This window comes from Excalfactoria chinensis, chromosome 5 (genome assembly GCF_039878825.1).
Source record: "Excalfactoria chinensis isolate bCotChi1 chromosome 5, bCotChi1.hap2, whole genome shotgun sequence".
Taxonomy (NCBI): Eukaryota; Metazoa; Chordata; class Aves; order Galliformes; family Phasianidae; genus Excalfactoria; species Excalfactoria chinensis.
Window position 1 is genome coordinate 20,686,237 of NC_092829.1, and position 25,131 is coordinate 20,711,367.

The 25,131-nt window shown below is 39.0% G+C and overlaps 1 protein-coding gene across 7 annotated transcripts in view; it reads right to left on the bottom strand.

Annotated features, from left to right (window-relative positions):
• Window positions 1–1,213: 1,213 nt before the first annotated feature.
• Window positions 1,214–25,131, bottom strand: part of YLPM1 (YLP motif containing 1) — a 43,390-nt gene continuing 19,472 nt past the window's right edge. For 2 of the 7 annotated variants that reach the window (XM_072336870.1, XM_072336867.1), the window contains exons 10-21: window positions 24,849–24,994; window positions 24,340–24,494; window positions 23,638–23,700; window positions 23,181–23,300; window positions 22,628–22,804; window positions 22,308–22,391; window positions 21,975–22,058; window positions 21,273–21,359; window positions 18,257–18,308; window positions 13,102–13,232; window positions 10,970–11,149; window positions 10,224–10,623 (exon numbers count right to left, since the gene is read on the bottom strand). In XM_072336870.1, the coding sequence (XP_072192971.1) occupies window positions 11,003–11,149; window positions 13,102–13,232; window positions 18,257–18,308; window positions 21,273–21,359; window positions 21,975–22,058; window positions 22,308–22,391; window positions 22,628–22,804; window positions 23,181–23,300; window positions 23,638–23,700; window positions 24,340–24,494; window positions 24,849–24,994 (1,246 nt within the window). In that variant the 3' untranslated portion in view covers window positions 10,224–10,623; window positions 10,970–11,002. Of the gene's footprint in view, window positions 1,397–10,208; window positions 10,624–10,969; window positions 11,150–13,101; window positions 13,233–18,256; window positions 18,309–21,272; window positions 21,360–21,974; window positions 22,059–22,307; window positions 22,392–22,627; window positions 22,805–23,180; window positions 23,301–23,637; window positions 23,701–24,339; window positions 24,495–24,848; window positions 24,998–25,131 lie in introns of those variants that run through there. The other 5 variants (XM_072336869.1, XM_072336866.1, XM_072336871.1 and 2 more) reach the window with 5 other exon arrangements.

Sequence of the window (25,131 nt, forward strand, 5' to 3'; positions counted from 1 at the left end):
AGAGATGATGCTTTAGAAATCGTAATTTTAAAGACACAGCACCCAAATCCCGTGAGCAATCACTGCGAGCAGTACTGAAACCGTTCATGTTGGGAAGCATCATGGGCTATGGCTGTGGCCTCGGCAGAACAGCTGATCTTCTCAGCTTTGGCAGCCCATGGCCTCAGTGAGACTCCTCAGTGTGTTGTGTTTCTCTTGTTGAAGGCTGTGCCCTAGCACAGCACTGTGAAGCTCACGCTGAGCTCTGGTGCTTTTCACTTGTGCACCCTGAACTTTGGGTACAGGCAGGTGCCCCAGAAGAACCACTAGAAAGTGCCCCTTGTACACCTGGGGCTGGCCAAGAACAGTGCTACTTGAATGGCACAAACGGCTGCTGAAACTGAGAACAGGCAGCTCTGATGTGAGCAGGACCTAGCAGAGCAGCATCGGGGAGCTGGGAGCACCATCTTGGTGAGTAGTTCTTGCCTTTCCAAGCCAAAGCAGGGATACTTGATTGGTGACGAATGCTCTGTTTCAGGAACATCATGGAGCTTTCATTATTGATTGCAAGTAGAGGAGTGACAACACTGTACTCACCCATGGGGCAGCACTGAACTGGAGATCTGTGTTATGTGTGTGAGCATCTTCTGTCCTGCCATGTAATCAGGATTCTGGAAGCAGTGCTCTCTGTGCTTGAATTAGGATCCCAGTTGGAAAACCAAATCCTTGAGGATGGTGGGTTTACCGAGGAAGACGCTGCATTTCCAGTTCTAGAAGGAATCACCTCACTCCGGAGGGAATTCCACTCTGGAGAAGTATTTCTGAGCAGCCACAAGGAAGACTGTCAAGAATCAGAGCCCAACACAGATGTGGGGCTATCCCAAATACAGTTCTGAACACCTGTTTCTCAACAAATGTTGAACATGAAGGCCTCACTCAGTAGCCTGCCTGTTACCATCGTGAGGTCTTCCTTCTCTCCCAGAACAACTGCACGCCCTGCTGCCATCAGTCACAGCCACCCACCAGGCTCAAATGCTGTCCAGCTGAGCTGTCTGCAGTTGTTATTGCCTGGAAGCCATTGGCAGCAGCAGTCTTTGCAGAGCAGCTCTTCTCTTTGCAGAGCAGCTCTTCTCTTTGCAAGTGATGCTGGAGCCAGCGTGGGAAGCATTCTGTGTGAGCATGGCACCGACATCGCCTGAAAACAGCATGTAATGTTCCAGAAGTGAGTCCTGAGTATTCGCTGGCCCTGACAGAGTCCCCACGACACACTGGATTTTGATAGTTGAGCAGTTTGCAAAACTCAGTTCAGCATCTCTCAGATCTTCTCTCAACGAGTCTTCTGGTGCCAGCTCAGTTGCCTTTACTCAGTATGTTACTGAGCGGCCGTGTCTTTGCAAGCATTAAGTGGCTTCTTCTGCTGCAAAAAGACCACAGAGTTAAGAGCCCAACACATAAAACACAACAACACACATTGGAAGTTAAAGCTGAGAAAGGATTTTTGGACATAAAAAGCAACATCAGTTACGAGAGCTGGGGAGAGGAAGGCGGGGAAGATACACAAATGCAAGTGCTGTAGATGTAGTAGCTCTGATATCATACAGGTGTAAAAGAAATCCACAAAAGTAATGGAGTTGCGACAAGGCAAATACGGTATTACTAAAACTCAGGTCCCACATACAGAAGACCTGCATACAAAAGTCCTAAATCCCGGTACAAATAAAGAAGCACTGAGAGTAACAGCAAGAAAAGTTTTGTGCAGAAATCTCTTTAAAATCTGTTTTCCCTGTGAAGGATTGAAGCAGGGCTGTAGTGCTGGCAAAATTCCCTGCCACAGCAACGCAGTTCTGTGCCACTAAGACGTAGCACACAAACAAACAGTACCGACCATTACGACCACAGCACAGCTTCAGATACGCAGTATCACCACAAGTAGCGTTTTTAACACTGTCTTCTAAATCTTTGTCTTTTTAACCCACACACAAAGTCAGAAAAAAGAAAAATTAACAAAAAAGAATCTGACACAGAATGCTGAATTCCAGCTCTTGGTTTTTCACGTCTTATTGCCCTTCTGTAATCTCCAGCATCCCCTACAACACCGACAGCTCTTGGTTTTGCTGTTACCTTACGTCACCTTTGCCAGGGAAGCTGTTGACCATGTGCCTACTTGTACAACATTTTGATAACTACTTTAAACTCCATGCAGTTCTACCAATAGAGGCTTCTCCTTCACAAGCGGTGTATCAAAAGAAGGGAACGACGAAAGCAGCGCTGTTTAAAAGAAGAAAGTAACCCATATACTGCAAAAAGCTAAGGAAGTTTCCACAAAACAGGCTCCATTTGTACATTCAGTTGTCTTGAACTCTGTTCTCTCCAGGTCTATATGAGTGCCACAAAGAGCGTGGGATGGGTCAAACACCACCAGGCTGAAAGCTGAAAAACAATGGTGGGGAAGGTGATGGAGGCCCAGCCCTGCTGCACTGGAATAATCCATCTGGAAAACTGAAGGTAAAGACAACTGGTTTCAGCATCAGACTTTTATTTAAGTTTTATATGACATACAGATAAGCGGGATCTTACATTTGATCGTGACTTGTAGAAAAATGCAGAATATATAGAAAACAACGATAACAAACCTAACTGGACATAAGGAGAGAGACACATTGCTTGTCTCTCCTGAACATCTATGTTCACTAAGTGTCTTTAGCCGTTGAGACTTTCTTCATCTTGATGCACAAAGACAAACTAAGACAGAAGAAATGCCAAAATAATCCACAGAAGGAAAATAAATAAATGCTGCAAGAGATAAATGGCACGTCTTAGGAAAAACAAACAAACTGGAGGAATTCACATACTAAAGTCTCGATCCAAAAGATTCATCTGAATAAGAGACCAATTCAGAACTAACTGCATAAAGAGTATTTTCTAAGGGAACGGCCCTTACAACCAAGCTGTCTGTGACTAAGAACACCCCGATGAAGCACTCCTGCACAAGTGCAGTCACTGCATCACCAGCCCTGCACTAAACATCAACTGTTCAGGTTTATTTTGTAAGTTCAGTTTGATTAGGCACAGTACACAGCTGTCCGTGGAAACAACATAGCACGTGTACTCGTTTACAGAATTTATCACCAAAAAACATTAGATAGGAGACAAAATGTCTGCATAAAGAGAACTTCTGCAATACTCCGAGAGGAAGGACAGTCTCTTGGAGACAGCCCAAGCATAGCAGACGCTACCAAAGAACTTCTCTCCAGAACTCAGACTGCACCTGGATGCTACTGGATTGGGCATACAGAGGGTGGAGCCATTGTGGCTTTTAAGATGGAATTCAAGAGTAGGATTAAGCTGGAGATCCCAATAAACCATCAAAGAACACAAAGTGTCAGTGTAGCATGGTCAGTGTTTCCAGATTTAGCAAAATACAAATCGTGCCAGTTAACTTCTGGATGCTCCTTCAATGCAGCATGTTATAAATCCGGCGTAGACATGAAAGAAGAGTGCAAACCCACAGCACTGAGATGACCTTCTGTAGCCCAGTACTGGACACAACTGACAGAAGTGGGCTGGACAAACAATCATCATTGAGGATCACAAGCTTCATCAATTCCCCAGACTGAACCAGAGCAAACACAGTCACTTCTGGCTTTAGTGAGGCGAGCCTAGCTTTTTCACCAGATCTTTGTTTCGCCCCAGGTTTATTTTTAAGTAGGAGAGCTGCACAGTGCCAGCACACTGCCCCCAGCACAGCATACTCACCATGACCCGCTCCTACAGGTCTGTCGACAAACTGATTAAACTCTGAACCGACTTCTCAAGCAGTACCTGAAGCACATCTGTGGCAATGAGGCAGCAGCAGACAGCCTTGTAAGACTGAGGACGCTTATACCCAGTTTCTTTAGGGCCATCCCTTCGGCTTTATAGCAGATCATTGCTGCCTGCTAGGAGAAGGGAAGGGAGATACAAACCTTCATATTCCTAGAAGAGGAATAAGGAGATTGTAAACCCCTTGGAAAAGGGTATTCACATTCCTCAGCAATGAAGACATGCACTACATATATCATACACTGTGCATTTCAATCAGCATTGTTCAAATTGTCCATGTCAGTGTTTCAAGCATTTCCCCGAGACAGATCTCTGTCTCAAGCTCCATCTCTCACTGATGCCAAGTTCTGTGCTTAGATAAACAGGAACAAGGCAGGGCTCTTCTTCACAAACTCCACAGAAACAGCTTGTTCTTGTTCACAGTGTCCTGTGGTGATGCTTGTAAAAATTAGTGTTTTTACACCTAGAGGTGATACAGTGCCCTTCTAGCCTCAACAGAATGTGCAGTCAATTCATGCACTGCTTCTGCGTAACTACAGGTGAGTATTGATCTTCCAGCTCTTGCAAAGGAAGTTGTCTCAAACATAAAATAAGAACATAATGTTTCCTTCATTATAATTACTTAATATCTTATCTTGAAATTGGATTGGAAGTGACACTCCGGTGCTGTGGTTTGGATATTCATCCTTCTTTTTAATTCATTCCAACAAATCATTTATTGCTTTGTTCCAAGAGGAAAGAAGTGAAAGATTAAGGTTGAAATCTAGGGAAGATTTCAAAACACAATTGTTTATTGCTACAATATACTTGGACTCCACAAACCAAAGTTAAATCCCAGTTTTCCTTAGATGTCAGCAGCTGGCAAATGGATATAAGTTGGCAGGACATAAAGAGATAATTTCATGTGGATACCTCTAGTTTAGGTAGAATGAAGATCTTGTTCCTTATTTATGCAGCATGTAGCTTTAATGTGCAATGTTTAACCACTGAGTTTTTTTTTCCTTGGAAAAGTGGTAGCTTTTTCTTTCACAAAGTAGGAGTTAATAGTTTGAGATTGTAGTGGGCAATATGAAACAACAAAGATAAAATGATGGAAATAATTTCAGACTTATGTTTTCTCTCCAATTAAATGCTAATATGAAAACACAAGTTTTAGTGCCATCTGGTTGGCATTACCTGAAAAATCTCGATTTCTGTGAGATTCAAACAGAAGAGACAACAGATATATCAGGTAAGTTAATTTGTCCACATCTTCTTCAAATAAAAGGAAATAGAAAAGCAAACACCTCAAAGAACACCAGGAATCTGATCACTTGCACAAGAGTTCTCAGCATCTACAATGAACGGTAAATTGAAACGGCATAGGTGCCCATCGTTAAGGCTGTTTTCTGTGCCTTGAACAGCAATACAGTACATTCAGAAGAAAGAAGCTACAAGAGAAAAGGCTCCCACCTGGATCGGCAACAGTGGTCAAGAAAACTGTTCTTGCTGTTTATGTGACATGAACACTGAATACAAAGATCATTTTTAAATGCTGCTTTGGATACCTTGCCTTCCACACAGCGTGTAGTGCCAAACTGAAGTCATTGCCCGTGTTACCTACCTGTAAAAACATTTCCCCCAAGAAACACCGCAGTTACAATTTCCCTCTAAACAAGGCAACGTTGCAAGAACTGGTAAACTGTTAACAACTGAAGGGTCTTTGGGTATTCCCCAGACACTGAGTGTTCTAACAGAGCAACTTCAGGCATGAATATGGGGCTTACATCTGATAGTTTGCATGCCATCCAAACAAAGTAGGTCAGAAACTTTCTGTGTAAAGCTGAACACCCATTTATATGCTCTTATCCCAACCAGCTGAGGACACAAACACAGTCCCTGTGCACAAATACAAGGGAAGCAATATGGAGAAAGACTTGAATGATTCTAATTCTAAAATACAAACCCCAGAGAAAGGTCTACAGATTCCATGTGAGTCTTCCAATATAAGGAGAAAAAATAAACCATCCAGACAGCTTTAAGGATTTTCATTTTAAATTCTAAATCCTAAATTTCAAATTGATCAGAGACTCCTGACTGGAAAACTAATGCAAAATGGAAAACACCAACTACTTCTCAAAACACCTTTACTTCTCTCAGTTTCCAGTAATTCTCTGTACTGTGTGTTTATGTGGCAACAGTACTGCTTACGCTTACCTTGCTTAAGCAAAACCATGAACACAAGAGCGTATTCTGCTCCCAAACAATATTAATCAGCTAAAAAGTGATAACCCACCTCAAATACTGTCATTAGCAATTCTCCAGCCAACATACATCAGGAAGCTCTGAGGCTCCAGGCTGTGGATCCAATACTACAGAAATTTAAAGTCGTAGAAATATTTCACAATCACTAGGAAAAATCCAGCAGCAAGAATGAAACAAAAGAACTTCGCCGTGAAAGTGATCGATCTTGAGCTTAGATTGTAGAAAAGTTACATGGAAAAGATGCATGAAGAATGACTTTGACTCTCACTCGTAGGAATGTATGAGCAAAAGAGAAATCTACTTGGAGTCAAATTCCACGAGAGTAACGAAGATCGCCTCACAGGGTCAAAATAAAAAGAACTGTGCCTTTCATATTTTACATTCTAAATTTACATTTAGCATCTCCTCAATTCTAGTACAAGACAACCAACTAAAAATCAGTGCTTCACGGCACTTTAAGAGCTTGACTTTGTTGTCATCCGCTTACAATTCATGCTGCAGACACGCAGATCTCAATTTAAATGGCCATCTCTGTTCCTGAACCACTTTATCTTAGAGTATTGCAGGTTGTATTGGTGCAGCTGTATCCCAAACTGTCCACGGTTCAAGCGAAGTACTGCAACTTTGTTTCCCAAAAGTAATCTGGGAAGAAATAAACAATGAAGGGAGGCATAATAAAAAGAACAACACACCTACCAGCATTTGACTTCTTGAGGATGCAGACCGGGTGCATTTGCCACACAAAAAGACTCAGCACCGCTTCTCCTTCCCAGTCAACAGCCACTGAGTTACAACGCGCCAAGAAAGATGCTGCGTTTCAGCCCAGTTAATTCAGTTAGTTAGCTGGTAGAATTACCAGGAATTTCAAAGCAAAAAGTTCCATTTGTGTTGATCCCAGACCAACCATTTTTTCATGTTCTGAGGTTTGTTCAGTGCTGTGTTTCCATAATTTCATGGCAGTAATATTAATAAAATTGCACAATCTGCTATGGGAAAGCGAGTCCAAAGGGCATGTAATAATTCATTACAGCCACAATAAATAAATGGATTTATATTGGCAAAGAATACTTTTCTTCTGTTAACAGTGAAGTCGTTTAGGGGGCAACATGCTGCCCTACGGGCTGAATTACTTCATTCCTTTGAAAAGGAATCTCAGACTGTTCCAGGTATGTTCTCAAATTGGAAAAAAAACAGATTTCAGCTTGAGGTCTTGTTCTTCTAATTTCAAAGCACACAACCAAAGACACCGTTCTTCTGCTGGAAGTATCCTTCCCAACGTAAATTACAAACCATTATTCTTCATAATCAAAGGGAAGATAATTCATCATCACAGTTAATCTTCATGATCAAAAGAAAATAGTTAAGGCAATACCTTAAAAAACAGGCATTAACAATAACATTTTTAACAAACAGGCCAGGAAAGCAGAGATCCAACTTGTACCAATTGCCAGCTCTTCCCTTGTAAAGACAGGGAACTAATAATGCAAAACAGGTTGTCTGTGTTGATGCAAACATTTAAGAGACAACCATGAAATTTCCCAAAGCGATGTAACAGTACGTGGTGGATTTTTACTCTCGCATACCATAGTCAGGCCAATATGCTCATATGAACAATCCTAGAGTAACGCACACAAGGCGGCTAAAGAAAACAACTAAGCTCTATCAATATACTCACATCATGTCTTAGGCTGCAAGTTCCCTTGTAAAAAGCCCATGTATTTTCTTTTCCACGAGGTAGGTAATTCCAATATTCTTAACAAAGCAGATAATCTTGAGAACAACCAAAGTGCCACAAGAAATTGTAAATCCCAGAAAACACTGTTTAAACACACAACTGTGCATAAGAGGCAGAAGCTCAATTCTACAGCTTCTAGCTGTGACTTTGCGCAAGGCTGTATTTTTAAATGTGCTGTGCTACACAGAAATGGTCCAATCTGAAGTTAACACAATTGCACGCATAGTCAAAGACGGATCATTATTTAGAAGTTCCAGATGCAACTTTTCCTATTTAGCCAAGAAAGAAAGTAGGCATTTTTTTCTGGCCAGTGCTGTGAGAGATTCTAATGTCAGTATTCGAGAGCAGATGAGAAACAACTAAATCATGATTGAGCCTTCCTGGATACTATAGCAAAGGTTATTCCAGACAAAAGAGAAAGGATTGATCATCAAGCTTTGACAACTATAAACCTAGTAGGACGGTCCCATGCTTTTCTCAGTTCTGCCAGCAGCAAAGACAGATTTCTCATGTTTGTTTAATTCCTTCATTCAACGAAGAACCAGAGTACGTGGAATCTGTTACAGGGCAAGGTGTTATTTTCTTTGAGAGCCACTTGGCATAAAGCAGATAGAAAACTGACCTGCTAAGCATTCAAACCGAATGAAACAGATGGTGAAGATCACTTAATGAGTTCTATGTGGCATGGTGATGGAAAATACAGAACTTCAGGGAGCCAAGATAAGCAACGGCATCAGCTCCCAAGCTTTTATCATAGATGGAATTTTGACCTACATTTGAGAATTTATGCATTTTCTCTTTCTTATCAGAATAAAGCATAACTCACATGCAATCTCCCTTCACCACCAAAAAAAACCCGAACAGAACAACAAAACCCCAGCACGATCCCTCTGAGCGTTATCTGCTGAAATACTTCTCAAATTCGTTAAAAGTAGTAAGCACTTTTAACTAAACATTATTTAGCCTGGAAGGAAACCATCAGAAAGGACCTGGTTTAGGTTCACCACCAGAAATACAGATAAAACAATAATCGAAGTCATGAAATGGCATCAAATCGTAAGAGTGGGGTGTCACATGAACTCCAGTGTTGTTGCAGAGTACTCACAGTAGGTTGAAAACCATTTGATGTGCACTTAAGAGAAAAGCTTCCCTGAAGTGAAATGTGCTGGATTTTCACACTAATACACAGACTACTGTCTTTTGTTAACTACAGTTTCCCCTTGTCAACAATTCTCAATCAGGATTCAAAGAACACTTGACAACATTTGAAAATGGAGTTTTCACAGAGTACAAGCAGTAAAAGAGCACAGTCTTTACATTCCATTTTTGTATTCAGGAAACTTGATTTTCTTGTATTAAAAACATTCAGGGCATAACACAAGTTCATGTACTCATGCACTCTTTTCCAAAGAGCTTTCAATCATACAACACAGGCAAAGCTGATAAATGCCCAATAGACCGAACCATTAGAACAGCAAACAGAACCACCCTTTAGCATCACTTGCTCTTCTTAATGGCATAAACTACTGCCACAGCAGAAACAGCTGATTTTCCAACATAGAAAAAAACCACAATGTGATGGCTCAGCAGAGAAACAAAGAGAAGCAAAGAAGGAAATTCAGGACTCTGTTTGCATCCCTCAAAAAGATTAGGAGAAAGATTTCAGTTCACTGCTAGGATAACAATTATTTTCAGATTTAAACACCTCGACTGGTTACGGCATTGTTAACACAAGGCATTTCCTTCAGAACTTGAGTGAACAAAGTTTTCACCAGCAAACCTGTGATACTGTGCAGGAGTGGTACGCCGCCAGCCATGAAGATTTTTTATCAGTTTCAATACTGTGGAATATTATTTTTTCTTTTTCATAAAGTTAAACATTTATTAAAAGAATAGAGGGTTATAATATTTGCTCTTTGTTGCTTCTTTTAAAGACATTCCTCTACAAGACAGTAGACTTATGAATGGAATGAAAAGCCCTGATAAGGAACAGCATTCACTAAAAGACACAGGCAGACCAGAATGAATTTTCTAGGCTGCTCTCCACAGAAGACTGTAGTACCTGTTCTCAAGTTGGGCATTTAATAAATGTTCTTCATACATTACTACTTTGAGTATTTCAGAGCCATCCGAAACAAGTTATACTCACGTAGTAATGTAAATTTGACATAGCTAACAAACTAGGATCCAGAAAATGATCATCTCCACTCTCCATGGAGAAATAGTATGGTGTAACTTCTAAAGGCCAGCAAAAACTGACACCTTACTAGAGCTGTCTACGAGAAGAAGAGCAGGTGATCAACCTAGAAGACAGGACACAATCCAGAATACGAGCACAGCACCTCTTCCAGGTATGGACAGCTCTGAGTACCGTCAACATGTGAAGACACAGACCACATTAAAAGGTGAAACAAAATCCATGCTATATGGTCCACCAAGAACACAGAGTTTATAGTGAAATTTATTGTTCTGCTTACTAATACAATAAGCTACAAGGTACATACAGTATAAAACGAGAACGGCAACAAAGCAAAGGTGATAAAACATTCTGTGACAGTACAGTGGAGGTAACATCCGTCTAATCCTTCCACTTTATCCCACTAACAGCAGCTAAAACTACTGGCCCTCCCCCTCCCTCCCCTCCAAAAAATATTAAAAAGTAAACTGTTTCTCTCATTTAGGAGCAGTGGGATTATCTTTTTTATGAGGGCACTGGGTATTTGCCAACATCTCAAAAAATTGCTGAAACTAAAATAACAAATGAAAACAGTGAAGGTGGGAGTGACATGACCCATGCAAGATGCTCATGACACCTTGGTTCACATCTCCTCAGAGCAAGTGGCCTGTAAAGAAAGGAAAAGTTTGTTACATCAAGTAAAACAGCAACTAAAATGGACAGTTAAGATACAGCAAGCAAAATCTGAACTAGGTAAGACTGGGCACGCAGCTGAACTATTCTTAGTGTTGTAACTATTCCTGTTAGCAGGTTTTGGAGACTGAGAGCTGACAATCTTTGTCCTTTAGGTTTTAGATGCTGTACACTGAAAGCGCACAGCTGACACTTAATATATCAAATAATCTTGTCCAGGGAAACCCTAAGAGTGACATGACCTGCAACTTTAATGCTTCAAAAACAAACCAACCAATAAACATCAAGGCCATAACCATGCAAGATGACAAAATACATACCTTAAAGGCACAAAATTCCACTTAACCACTTTTTCATATATACTTGGTGCGGTTGAGGGCTCTCTCTGCAAGATGACCACTTTCATCTGTTATCTTCTCCCAGTCTGTTTGTCCAACAACAAAACCAATGGCCCTTTTCCTGTCTGCATCCTTCTTTTCTTCTAGGTCTGCCCACCGCACCTACGGAGAACATACTATCAGTTGAATACTCCCTTTAAGAATTCCTGAGACACATCTAAGCTTTCTTCCCATTGCAGATGAGTACAAGAATTTGAATCTGCACTTAGTTTAATACCAACAGGTACCTGTTAATTTGTTTTCTGATGAGTAAAGGCAAACTATGCCAGTTGCACTACGTTTAATTGAATATCCCAAATGCACCATGAAGTGGAAAAAAAAAGTATGGAGAATTAGCATTTTCTGTTTCAGTGCCGTAATTCTGAGAGCAGAAAAATCACTACAACTATTCTTCTATTCAACACAACACATTCTTCAGGAAGAAATGAAGATTGATTTGTTTCTGTAAAACCTGTTTTTTGATTGCACAACGGAAACATCGAGAAGGCTACAAACTATAGGAAGACAGCATAAGAGGAACTCAGCAATGAGTGGCTGAATAAGAGAACATTTTCTTCTCTATCTTCTGTGGTAGTTTTTTACACATGTCTTTTCACTAAAAAACTTCATACATTTTGTTTTCTCCCATCTTTATAGCTGCATCTGCTGCCTCTGTGGCTCTTCACAGTCATGCAGATCACCTGCATCTGTGCTGTTCAAATACATACAGTCATTCCCTCACCCACAAAACCAGATAACTGATGAGGGGGAGCACAGCAGCAGGGATGGAAGAAGGAAATGATGAATGGTTGTAGTTCAGGTACTCAACAGCAACACACAATTGTAGAATGAGAAAAATAGTAGCTGAAAGACATCTCTCTGCCGTCCTTAACACCCTCATCTAGACTGGTTTGTTACTTCAGGACATACTCCTAGCACCTTTCTGCCAGCACCCCCCTATTCCACATCTACCTGAATTTCTTCAGATATTCATACTGACAAGCAACGTTTGCTTTCTTCAACCACAGCTTCTCTGCAAATGTTTTAGTAACTCCATTTCTCTCACACACAATGTGCAGCATTACCTACGTATTCTAGTTGACCTTACAAAACAAAACACAAAACCCAAACATGAACATTTGGCTCAAATTACTTTTAGTAGCAAAAGTGAATGAACTGCACTTCTGATCAACTCATTCACTAAATAATAAGAATGATGCCATAAAGACCAACATTATTCATATTAGCTTCAACTTTAGATCCTGTGTCCTGTACAACATACACAATTCCTTGCCAGCTTTAATATAGAACTAGCTGTAACTAAGAGTTTTGAATACATCTATCATCCTTTCTCCCTCCCTCCCTCCCTTTCTTTACATTTTCCTTAAAGTTAACACAATGAGCTCGATACACACTCTTAGACTTATGTTTTGTTTTATGCAGATTGCTACTATATATGTTCACGGTGGATAGAGATGGAAATCCAGGCAGCTGAATGCACATTTGAACATAAGCAGAAACACATAGCAGAAGTGATGAGTTGGAAAGTATATGTGATTTTGTGATCTGTATCTGGCAGTAAATGTGCTTCTTGACATACAGCATTTTCTGAAACTAAGATCAGTGTATCGTTTTTCTCTCCACTTATTATAAAACCTATCAGAAAGTTAGTTTAATAAAATAATCATAATCTTGTCTTAGAATGCATTGTGCATCACAATATCTCACCACAAAACATACTGCATTAGAAGAGTACCCTAAAGACTCCTCCAAATCAAAGTACCTCTTTACTAACTGGTGAAGTGGGACATGACTACATCCCTCCATAGCCATGCCATGCATAAACATGCAAAAACCTTCACTATCTGCACCTCCTCACTTTGTTACAAATAACCTGCTTACCCAGAAACCATGGCTCTCAAAAACATTCTCCTACATAATTTAATAGAACATTAGAATGAAAAGGGAGTCAATAAAATACCCATACCCATAGACACAGACTGACTTCACACAAATTCTTTTTTACAGAGATTGTTCAATGGTCATCTAAAGGAAGTTATCCGAAAATGTATTACCCTCTTCTTTCCAGGCTCAGAAGCGCGTGTATCGTAGTCATCTGGAAGCTGCAGATAATCTTCCATTCTGCTGGCAATTGCTTCCCAGTCACGTTTTCTTTTAGTGCCAGTCCGCAAACCATCCAGCTTGTCTGAGAACAAACACAGAGCCTCAGAGTTAAAGGAGATTTTTTTTTCTACTATTCACACAAACAAAGACGAAGGTGGAAATAGTTTCAAAGGAATGAGCAGCAGAACTTGTATATCCAGTTGTCTTGACAGGTAGAATGATGAGAGTTGAAATAAACTAGAAGACTCAGCGCAATTTTCAAGTTTTATTGAACTTCCACATTAACTGCGTGGCAACGACACTCAGTCATTATTTGCAGGAGGGAGAAAAGCTTGCTTTTTTGGGCATTCAGAGAATATAGAGTCTGTCCTTATAGATACAACAGAGCCACCCATAGCTCTTTCAAGAACTACAGATCCACTTGTTAGAACACAATGGTAAAGCCGTAGCATCTTTCCCAGACTTGTGCCAACCATGGCATACATGCAATATCAGGGAATAGGTGATAACGGTATAACTTAATGCATCAAATACAGACTTTTTAAGTACCCTTTCTGCAGAACAAAAATCTACCTGTAAGCCCTGACCTCCCTTTTTATTTCTCCCCAAAGGAAGAACCACCCCCAAACCCCACAAAAATGTCAGAATCTTTTGTTGCATGGTCAGTCACAAATATCTGAAAAACACGATTGTCCAACAGTCAACATGTTCTTCTTTTCCTTACTGAATCAATAAAGGCATTAGGAAAAACAATTCTAAACTTGTGTTCCTCTCTGGGTACTTATTCTCAGTGAAAAAACAACATTGTCTTGAAATTATATGGTAAACTGCTTTTAGAAGGGAGACAAAGGAATCACTCATTTTAAGATTATGAACAGTAAGACATGAAAACAAAATCTGGCTCCACAAGCGAAAGTAAGTCCTAGTAACCCTGTTGTTGTATGCTGTTGTTCTATAAACAAGCAACCAGTATACGAAGAAGAAATAATAATCATGGTAACTGTATTCCGTGAACCATTTCCAGTGATATCAGTAACATTGCTCAAAAGTCAGCGATGTAATTAAAATTACCCACAAAAAGCCTCTGAAATAAATCAAATACACAGCAGTATATTTTCTGGAGACCAGAAGATGATGTTCAAAAGTATGTATTTAAAGAGGATCAGTTCAGAGATGAGGTGTTTGTTTGGATTTTTTACTTAATATAGGAGAGAGAAGGTGAGGCAATGGCGATGTGAACATGCTAGTAAAGTTTCAGTGCCATAAACTGATGAAATAATTTCTCCCTCATACAACTCAAAATGTTTTTAAGAATCCACCTCCACCCCATTTCCCTGCTACAGATACAAAATTTCTTCTAAGAAAACATTTTAATCCCCCTCTGCAAAAGGAACACTTAAGAAAATTCTGTGTGGAATATTTCTATCTGTTACATGGTATCTTGTTACACCATTCACTTAAGATTCTTCTTTTGCTCTAAATTAAATCTGCCAAATTTGAAGCTCAATCTCCAGAGAAAGACGGCACTCCCTCTAGAAGACAAAATCAATTCACACAACATTCCTGTTACTCAGCACGTAACGTCTTGCACTACACCTTAGCATTACTCTCAGACTGATCCGTGTAGATCATTCACAGAACAAGTTTCCAGAAAAAAAAAAGACATTCAAAGGGATAGCAAGAAACAGAGTGAGGAGCATGTAGGAATGTGAGGAACTGAGAGTTCAGGAGCTCTCTTCATGTTTATGCATAACTCACACACAATGTTTTTGGAAGACAACATGCTCTAAATGCAAGTGTATCCCATTACCACTGTGGAAGAGTTTGCTCTCCCAAGTTCACATTGCACACAGATAAATGGAAAATACTGCCAAGAAATGCGTCACTCATTTCCAGAGTTCAAGAGACATTTAGAATATGACATCCCCCATGTCTTTCTGTCACTGCTACACGGAATTCATTTTGTTATCTCCTTCCATGTTTGAAGTTGCATTGCCTTTCCAGAGAGATCTGCTTCCATCCACACCATTGTGGTTCATATGCAGCAGACACACTCTAAGGTGATATGAAATGCCTACCACAAAACATTGCAGAGCTTTCTTTTTTTCTTTAAAAAACAAACAAACGAACTTTCCTGAAAATGAGACGAGGTGCCATTTTGTAACAATGGTGCTTGTGAATATTTATGGTAGATGATTACTCAGCGTCAAACTGTCAAACAAATTATTGTACCATTTCAACTTTAAAAACAAAGAAGCAGCAGCATTTTGAAATACCCATAGAACTTAAAAACTCACCTTGAGATTTTTAATAATAAGGTTTCCTCATTGTTATTTGCTCCTTCAAAAACTGAATTTATCAATTGAATAAATGTTGACCATTCTCACACAAAAAATAGTGTTTTAAGCGGAAAGTTATTTGCATCCCAGAAGAGATTTTACAATGGTATCAGAACCTCAGCTATAGCTCAGCTCATTTCACCTTACACAGATATTTGTCCAACTCTCAGATAAGCCACACTTTGAAACAGGATTGCTCTGAACACTTACAGTCAGATTTTAAAAATACCATTTCTGTAAGGTTAAGACCCTGTGTATAGTACATGCTGCTAAAACTGAAGCAGTACTAGATTTTAAAGTAAAAATGTGGTTGTGCAGTCACAATGCATAGGGAAACAATACAACAGCACACAGTCAGAGGAATGCATCGTCCCTGCCAAAGTAAATAAAAGCAAGAGCTCCGGGGCAAACAGTATGGAGGGTGGCATAATCAGCATTGAAGCTAGGAGAACTCAACCTTTTCAGAGACTTATCACGGCCAGTAAGATCTTTCTGTGTTCTCATGTAACAGTGTCCATTGAGAAAGAAAACCAAAAGGCAAAACAAGACTTAGAGCGTTGGTTTTGGATTCTGCACTAAATGACTGGTGCAGATGCATGCCTGTTGGGACTAAGGCAATAAATCTAGCGGGCAGGCCAGCTCCCAGGAAAAAAAAACAACTTTGGATAGATAAACGCATGCCACACTTGGTGTGCCTTTTGGGAAATAATTTTAATAGGTCATCCATTGAAACAGGCCTGCTAGTTAACAAAATCAAACTTACTTGCAAATTGCAAGTGCTTATAAAACACCCAGAGCAAGAAGCTCTCTGACCTTGCAGAGAGATTCTTCAAAAAAAAAAACAACCCAGCATTCATCACATAGGAGTATCAGGCTTCTATAAAAAAAAGTCTTCTGTCAGAATTTACCTCTAATCTATCATTCTATATATTTGTAAATAGGAATCTGGAAGGTGCTTAAGAAAGTAAAACGGCACATACAGATTTAGTAAAAGACCTTTGCAGCTCTTGTATCTGTGTATTGTAGCTGACTACAGCTCAGTTTGTTCATTGAGTTCTGATTGTTAAAGGACTATTTCAACAATCTTGCAAGCAATTTATTTTAGAATATAACTAGTGCTGCTGTTGCTCACTCACAATTTTACATTTATATTGAGACCATACAAAAATCCTCTTGCATTCAATATTACAAAGTTTTCCCATGGAAAGAAAGTCAATGCAGTTCTCTGTTGCTATCTATTAGCAGTATTTGACCATGAGTGAAGAAAGCTTTGATTTGTTAATTTCTGCTGCAGTCCCCGTGTTAATAAAAATTAAATGTAAAACTGTTTTAGGACATGCTTTGGACTTCCTAATTACGTGCATGGGATGAGTCAATGTTCACTGTACGCTGTATAAAACATCTGTTCCTACTATTCAGTGTTTACAGGACAGTCTATGTCATTTAGAGCAACACATGGCATATCAGAGCCTGGGAAGTCTGCAATGTGTTTGTTTTTTTCTACTCAAGACATAATCTTAAGATATCAAAATAATTAGCTTTTAAACCACGAGTGGAGAAAAAACCTTAGTTCTGTCTTCAAGCACCTTGCTGTTCGGCATGCCAGAGCCACTGAGGCTCCTGCAGTTGTATGGCAGGTGCCACAAAGTCCATATATATCACAAATACTTACATCACTTTAAAAAGAGCACAGCAGCAAAAGAGATGGTGCAGCTCAGCAGCTAACAGCAAGAGCTGAAAGGCTGCTTTATGCAAGCCAGATCTTCAGTGCTGTTCCTACTGTACAATGGCGATTTTGGCTACTGGAAAATTGTGATACACAGGGTTGTACCACGCATGCAGAAGCAGACATAAAAAAAATGTTAAGACATGCTGTATCCCATTCAGGTATTTGTTACTTCTAGTAGATGTGACAGAAAACCATAGCTCTATGCAGATTCCATGGATAAAATCTCAACTTAGTAACATTATTCATTAGAAAAAAATCAAACAACCCGCAGCTAAGAACTCCTTCCCAAGATTTACGTGTTCCATCATACTCAAGGCGCCTGCATTTCAGCCCAAAGGTTGCTTTTGGTTTTCACAGAATTGCAGTGTTAGCACTTATGTATAATGTAGCCAGCAGCACTAAACCAAAATGCAGTACACACGGTGCCCTGTACTCCTGTAAAGTCCATTCTGCACCCCTACTAAGAAGCATTCTATTACTCCCCTGGAATTTGAAAAGCATAATGAACTTCTAAATTATTGGCACATAAATTTTTGAAAACATAATAATACACATGGCATTTTTGCCCACACACATGCCAGTTTTGGAAAGCAAGATGCAACTTCAATAGTTTTACTTACTAGGTAAGTACCCAAGAAAGTAAGAAATTATTGATGACATTTAGGCTTGAGAAAAACATATGCAGTATGAACAAGAATGTAGTGTAATGTAAATCAAGTCTTTGCTTTTTGTATTATGGAGATGAATAAAGAATAGAAACACTGTTTGTTTTCAATCTTACAACAAAGTACTTTCCTTGAACAGATAAAGAACAATTAATGAGTACATCAAATAGGGATAGCTAGAAAGTGATAATTCCTTTGCCTCTGGCAACAGGGACAAATTCTTCTGTATAAAGGCTTTTGCAGTTTCAGACACGTGTAGGAGACCAATACATTTATTTGTCTTTATAAGGGAGACACAGTAAAAATGAAAACCAAAGTCTTGCAAATATCATCAGATACCAACTATAAGAAACAGGAAAAAATAAATACCCACCTAGCTTTGCCTCAGAAGTGTCCATCTCCCATTTGCTTTTCGGAATGTAACCCTAAATCATACACAGAGAGAAGCTCGGAGGATTAGAGAGAGAGATACACATGCATATCACTTTTGAACTGGAAACAGCATTACAATGGGAGCTTAAGGTATTTCTTTTTGTCAGACAACTCGTTATCAGGTGAAGGAAACAAGTTACTGAGCATTTCAGAACCTCTGCATCCACTTCTCTTTCAGCAATTTTAGCAGCCCCTGCACGTCATTGCAAGAATGCTGCTTCCAACATAGAACTCCAAACAAGTCTAACAGATAGCAGTGATGCTGTGTGTAAAGTTACTAGATTATATAATCCCAGGTGGCAAAGTTCCAGCAACACAATTCATCAGGCATTAAGAATATTCAAGGCTTTACAGATACAAATGCAAAAGTTACCTTCGTCACATGCTTTAAAGAATATATTTCCAGATTTACTACATACAAGTTTCACTTAATCCTTTCAAACGAACATACTAAATTCTTTTATTAATGCTCAGTCCAACACAAAACTATTTTTCTATTTTTAAAAAGTCAGCAGCTGCTGAATCTCTGAGATTTAACTATTATTTTTCATTTAAAAATAACCCTCATCATATTTCAATGATTCCTTCTGAACACTCTTTCTCCATAAACAATGGCACGAAATGTTTTATATGTAACTATCTTCAGCCAGTTTACTCCTTGCAGATGAACATAATGATATTAAATTTAGCAAAAGGTATTTATTTTAGGTATTTTTGTGTAATTTATTTTATACTCTTGAACAAATAAATCCTTATTATGCAATACCTTATAACTCCTTTTAGCTATTTAGATTTGGTATGAAACTACATGTGTTTCTCTGCAACTGCATAAAAAGCCCACTGTAGCAAAGCCAAACCATTTCATTGTTTTAAGATTTTTAAGAGGGAAAAGAAGCACTCTAGAAGATTTCAGCAAGAAAATAAACAATCCACAGAGCAATCTTAATGTACTAACTTGTTCCCTGCTCTATTTATATGTTGTCTCCAGTATGAACACGAACATATTAGCGAACACTACAAGTTATTAAATCAGAGTGCACCATCCCAGAGAGCTACATTGCTTTTGGTTATGTTCAGCACTGCTTTTCCAAAATCCTTGTCAGATCTCTCTTCTATCAAGTATACCTCAGTGATTTGAGATTATCAGATTTCTGTGTTTCAATGTTTGTTAATCGAGTCTGTAATTAATACAAACTAAAGTGGTTTGTGCTGCAGTATTTCATTGTGACAGAAAACATTCAGGCATGTATGTATATTTCTACTTTTAAACCAAGGTGTGCCTCTAAAGTTTCTCAGAAAAGTTACACCATAACTAGAAGCCTGTATTGAACAATGCAACATGTGATACACTGGTGAGAGCGCTAAGTTAAACGCATGAGTAAATCATACCATCAAGCACAGAAAAGCAAGAATTGTCTGAATGCTTCAAACAGCCCTAGAAGAATTGATAATAGCAACAAAAGAGTGACTTGGAGGGTGTGAAATGCACTAATGTGTGCTGAACCTGTGTAGTATCCAAATCCTCAGATAGGATAGAAAAGATTAAGACCAGATGGCAGATGGAGCTCCAGACCTCTATTTTTCCACAGGATTAAGAAACGTGCAGCAAAAGGAACTGAAGAACCCTTATTGACTGGTCTCAAGAAGGTGACAGATATCAAACACAAAGTACTGTTCTTCCTTTCTGTCTGACATACCTCTCTGAGACTAGCCAGGTGACTCAACAGTAGAGATTATACACAGCAGATAATTATTTGATATTTATCACCTTTCATGAATCTGAACAGAAGGCACATTTATATGTAGATTACTTTTAGTTATTAATAATTTGCATAATTTTCACCACCATGGTTTCTCCTTATCTTGTAAAGAAAAGGCCTGTTCTTATAATGTGCTGTGCAACAGGACACTCCCCAAAGCCCATACACACACACACATATTTATGTACAGATTTCTCTCAAAAGCTAAAGACAACTTTCTTTTCTAGACATAACTTGTCTCTGAGAAATGAGAAACTAGCAGCCATATTCTGGTAAACATGGATGCATCTTTAACAACTTCTAACCATATCTTATGCAGTCTTGTACTCTGTCAGAGAATAATTTCATCAGGAGAATGAATGAGACATACTGCAAAACTATAAAAACAAAAACCAGATGCTCATTAAAATCCACTCTGCCTAAGTTTTATTTTTCTTATTCTGGATTTCAAGTGTTTTCTAGACTGCCATTCCTGATGAAACATATTTTGATCAAAAAATGGACTCTGTTCATCCCAGCTTTTGCTTACTTCCTGTTCATTGGAATTTAACTGCTTGGTTGTGGGAACTAGGATTTGAGACTCTCAACTTTTTGAGTCCGGATCAGTTGTAGCTCCAACACACACCAAGAAGTTACATTCGAAATCCTTCTAAATACATACTCCAAAGAGTCATACCACAGGGCAATTCCCTAACCTTCATTCTTCCAAGAGAGCTCGTCCCTCAGCTTGGAAATATCTACTGACAAAGTCAGAGTGCTTTGGCGGAGAAAGTATTCTTCATAACTGTTATCATATACTAGGACAGCTGAGAGAGATGAGTTCTTTAGACACGTGAAAAGAAATAAGCTAACTGAGCCTTTGCCCATTCTTCCCATCTCTCCACTTGGTTTGACACTTAGATAATCTGGAAGAAAGAGCTACAGCACACTGCAATTTGTAAACAAATGTCTGCAAGAGGCATGTTGCCATGTTAGTCCGATAATGCTGTTTTGTAGAACACACTTAAATATGATTTTAAAACTTCAGAATAACAGGATTTAACATCGAAGTTGTCTTGGAAATGTTTAAGGAAGAACAACTAGAAATATGTGTATTAAGATAGCACCGCTAAGAATGGCAACGCATCGGCATTTACAAAACTCTCCCTCAGACATATTAACAAGCATTTTGTTAGAGATGGCTGATGTGTCTCCTACCAGTTCACTCTCTTCTTCCTCAGTTGTATCCTTTTTGGCTTCTTCTTTCTGGTCTTCAATATTTGCATCAAAATCCTCCATCTCCACCTGTTACAAAGCACAAGCACAAACTTAAAAGGCTCGGCTTGGCTTCTAAGTCTTATCTTTTAAACAGGGTAAGCTGAAGATTCCAAGCTCAAGTAGAAGAATAAGGATGTGATTAATGTAGTAGTTTATCTCCAGAGCTCCTGATACATCTCCCAAAGATGGATGCAACAATACAGAAAAACAGAATATCCAAGATACACATTATGACAAACTGTGAATGGAAAGAAAAGGTAGCATATTTACACATTAAGTATAATCTGCTAAATGCTACTTATCTACTTCTCTGCACAGGACTGGATTTCCCAGAGCAGGGACCCAGAAAAGCTTGTTCATTCTTCATCTATTTTAGCCACTAATTATTTCTCAAGTTTTAATCCAGTAACCTGGAAAGGTGCCAAGCTCTGAGAGAGCAAAAATACTCTTAGGTTGGTCCTAATAGTTGCTAAAGAACAAAGTGGTTTTAAATCTTCTTCAAAGATGCACCAAATCTGGGGTCTAAAAAATGCCTCACAAAGTAGCATGTGCATTTGCGTTGTGATATCTTCCTCAGCTTTGTATTTTCAGAATAGTCACATCTCCGTAACTTGTCATTTTAACAAGCAGAGACATTCTTACCTCCTCAATAGCAGCATCTTGCAGCAGAGAACGAATGTCCAAGCGCATCATGTGACGTGGTGCTGCCTCCCAGTGATCAGACATCTGAGAAAGAAAAACATAAAAATGAAGTACTTTAAAAAAATGCAAGAAATTCAAAGGAAAAAAAAAATCACAAAAAAATGAATCTGTTCTTAAGTCATTTCAGTCAATCCCATGAAATCACCAGTTCTTCTTAGAGGAAGCCTGTAGGAACTACATAGACTAAAAGAAACCAAGTTTTCCAACAACAGCAGAAGCAAAAACGCAACAAAACTTGTCATCAGTCCTGTGACTTCATATGTATACAGTTACCCTGCTGATGTCCTTTAGCTTGCGTCCATGAATATTCCTCTTGGAACAGGTCTGGTTATCTGCACTCATTTCAGCCAAGTATACCTAGAAAGAGGAAGACAATATTAGATGCTGTGTATTAGATGCCATAAATCAATTTTCAGAGCTCTTTTCCTAACTGGTGATATAAGTCCTATGTTGTAGATTCTAAAAAAAAGTAAATTGTAAATGTACTGTTGATCACAGTATTCTTCCTTAATGTGGGAAGGTCTTTGCATTCAAAAGTCCTGAAATACCAGCATACAAGTGTCAGAAATTACGAACAACTTTAAGACACTTACCTCAAAACCCTTGGTTTTTGCTGCACTCCAAAACTGCTCAAAATGCCTCACTCTATCATTGATAGCATCAAGGATAATGAAGGGGAAGAAGCCATCATCCAATGTCTTTTTGAAAGTTTTAAACATGCTGGTACGGTAAGTCTCTTCCATATCAGCTTCGTATTCATATTCCATCACCTGGTTTAATGACAGAGGCATTTAAGAATGAGGAATCTATTAAACGACTAATACTCAACTGCTGACTATTCTGACCATGAAGTACAAGAAAGTATGAGAAAGCCTTCCTCCAAATAAGCTTTCAACGACTCACCCATTCTGCCCTTAATTTGTATTAGTTATAAGTTATACTAGCCACATTAGGAGTTGGACATGGTGATCCTTACGTGGTCCCTTCCAAATCAGGATATTTTATGATTCTATATTTACTTGTTTTGAAAAACAAGTCAGAAACCTCTACATTCTTCCAAAGCAAAAGACAGAAATTCTGATTGCTACCGTGTTGTGCCACCATGTCTTGCTTCTTTGTCAAAATAAACAAATCAACTAGAAGTACCTTCTTTTTTACTTTTTTCCCTGTATCTGGGTCTCTCTCTTCCTTTTCTACTTCAGTGATGAAATAGTCATCCAAGCTGAGCACCCTTGGTGCAGGACCTCCACACTCTACTTCCTTATCCTAGGAAGAAAACAAAACATACACTCTAGGGTACCCATGCAAATTTCATTATGTTATGCAAGATCTTCAAAATCGTATTGGCAAACTGCAATTACCAGCTCTATATCTGAAAGGAAAAGAGAGCAATATTTTTCATGATTGTTAATAGTGGACAGGATTTACATTCTACATGAAGACATAGAACCTGAAAAAACAACAGATTTGAATTCTAGATCTTGTCTCCTCCAAGTCCAATTTCATCTTTTATGTTGGTATACTTTACAAAAAGAAAGAAAAGAGCAAATAAAGCACACGAAAGAGATAAGCAGCACTACACAGAGAGCAGTTGTTTACGTACCCTGATGAGTTTTGCTACATGTGTCTTTCCACTGCCAGGCAACCCTCTCATGATGATTACAATCTGAAACAAAGATCATATAAGACAAGGTAGGAGACTACTACATTTAGCAATGTCATGTTCAAAAAAATTCTTCTAGGAAATTATATGCCCTGGACTCTCCATTCTGCATATCACAAAGCAAAGCCAGTACAGTACCATGCTTCACTGCCAGGTTTTACAAACAAGGTTGTGATGCATGGAAGAAGTTCCACAGGAGTAATAATAAGATTATGTGATATTAGCTTTCTCAGCTCATGCTGCATAGACTGCTATAAAACTCGTTACAATAAAACTAATTGATCAAATCTTGCATACATGTTTTATAGGCTGGATCTCGTTCTGTTTTTATTCCTGTACTGCCAACTCTGACTCTGGGTAAAGCCAAATTTTTCCTTTGATAAACCAAAAACTCAAGTAAAGATCTCAGAAGAATATAAAACACATTCATATTACTAACTAATAGGAATTTCATATTAGTTTACCTAACAGGTTTACATCTCCTCTGGAGTCTTTAGGGCTATGCTACAACCATCTGGGTTGCAAAGAAACCAACAAAATTTAGAGCGCTTCCTCAAACATAGTCTTCTTCCCAACATACTGTACTCATGAGCTTTTTAACTGAATACAGACTTCACAGAAACTGTTACAATGCATACGCACCCTCTCTGGCCTGCTATCTCGTCCTGGTGGCTTCAAAATATCATCTACATTTTTAGACTCTGGCTTCCTTTCCACTCGCGGAGCAGGTGGTGGCTGACGGGGCATTGACGGAGCAGAAATAGGAATCCTTTCCTCAGGGTAATTTCTACGATCACCTTCAAATTCCAGTGATTGGACAGAAGAATTTTCTTAGTTAAGAAAAATTAAATAGTTTTAATAGACTCTCATTACTTTAGGATAAATTCATGGATATTTCCCCAAACCAATTCTAGGTTCTAATTCTGAAACTACTGCTACCAAAGATATTTTTAGCAGAGAATGTAACTGCTTTCCTGATCTCATCTCCACTGAGGAACAAAACTTTCTTACATTACCCAAATAAGTTTTCATGAATTCTGTACTCCTAATGAAGAAATACTGCTAATCAATTGATCTTTTCCTAACCCCACCTCTATTAATCTCTATTCCTCATAATATTTTAGCATGTCTTCAGGACTGAGAGACCGTACCTCCAAACATGGACGGCCCATGATCATACGCTGGACGATCTGTCTTTCTTTCATATGGTGGTCTGTCAAATCCACCCCTCCTGGCGGAGGGATGGTCTTTCTTGTCACGGTAAGACGGAGTCCTTGAAGGCGCAGTAGGAAGAACCCTGCTGAAAGAGAATTCTGTGTTTTCCTAGAATTGCTAAGATGGACTCTAGAGAGAAATGGGCACATACCTCAGCCAAAATGGACAGGCTGATAAACACTACAGCTTGAATCACACTGTAATGTTCTAGAACTACAT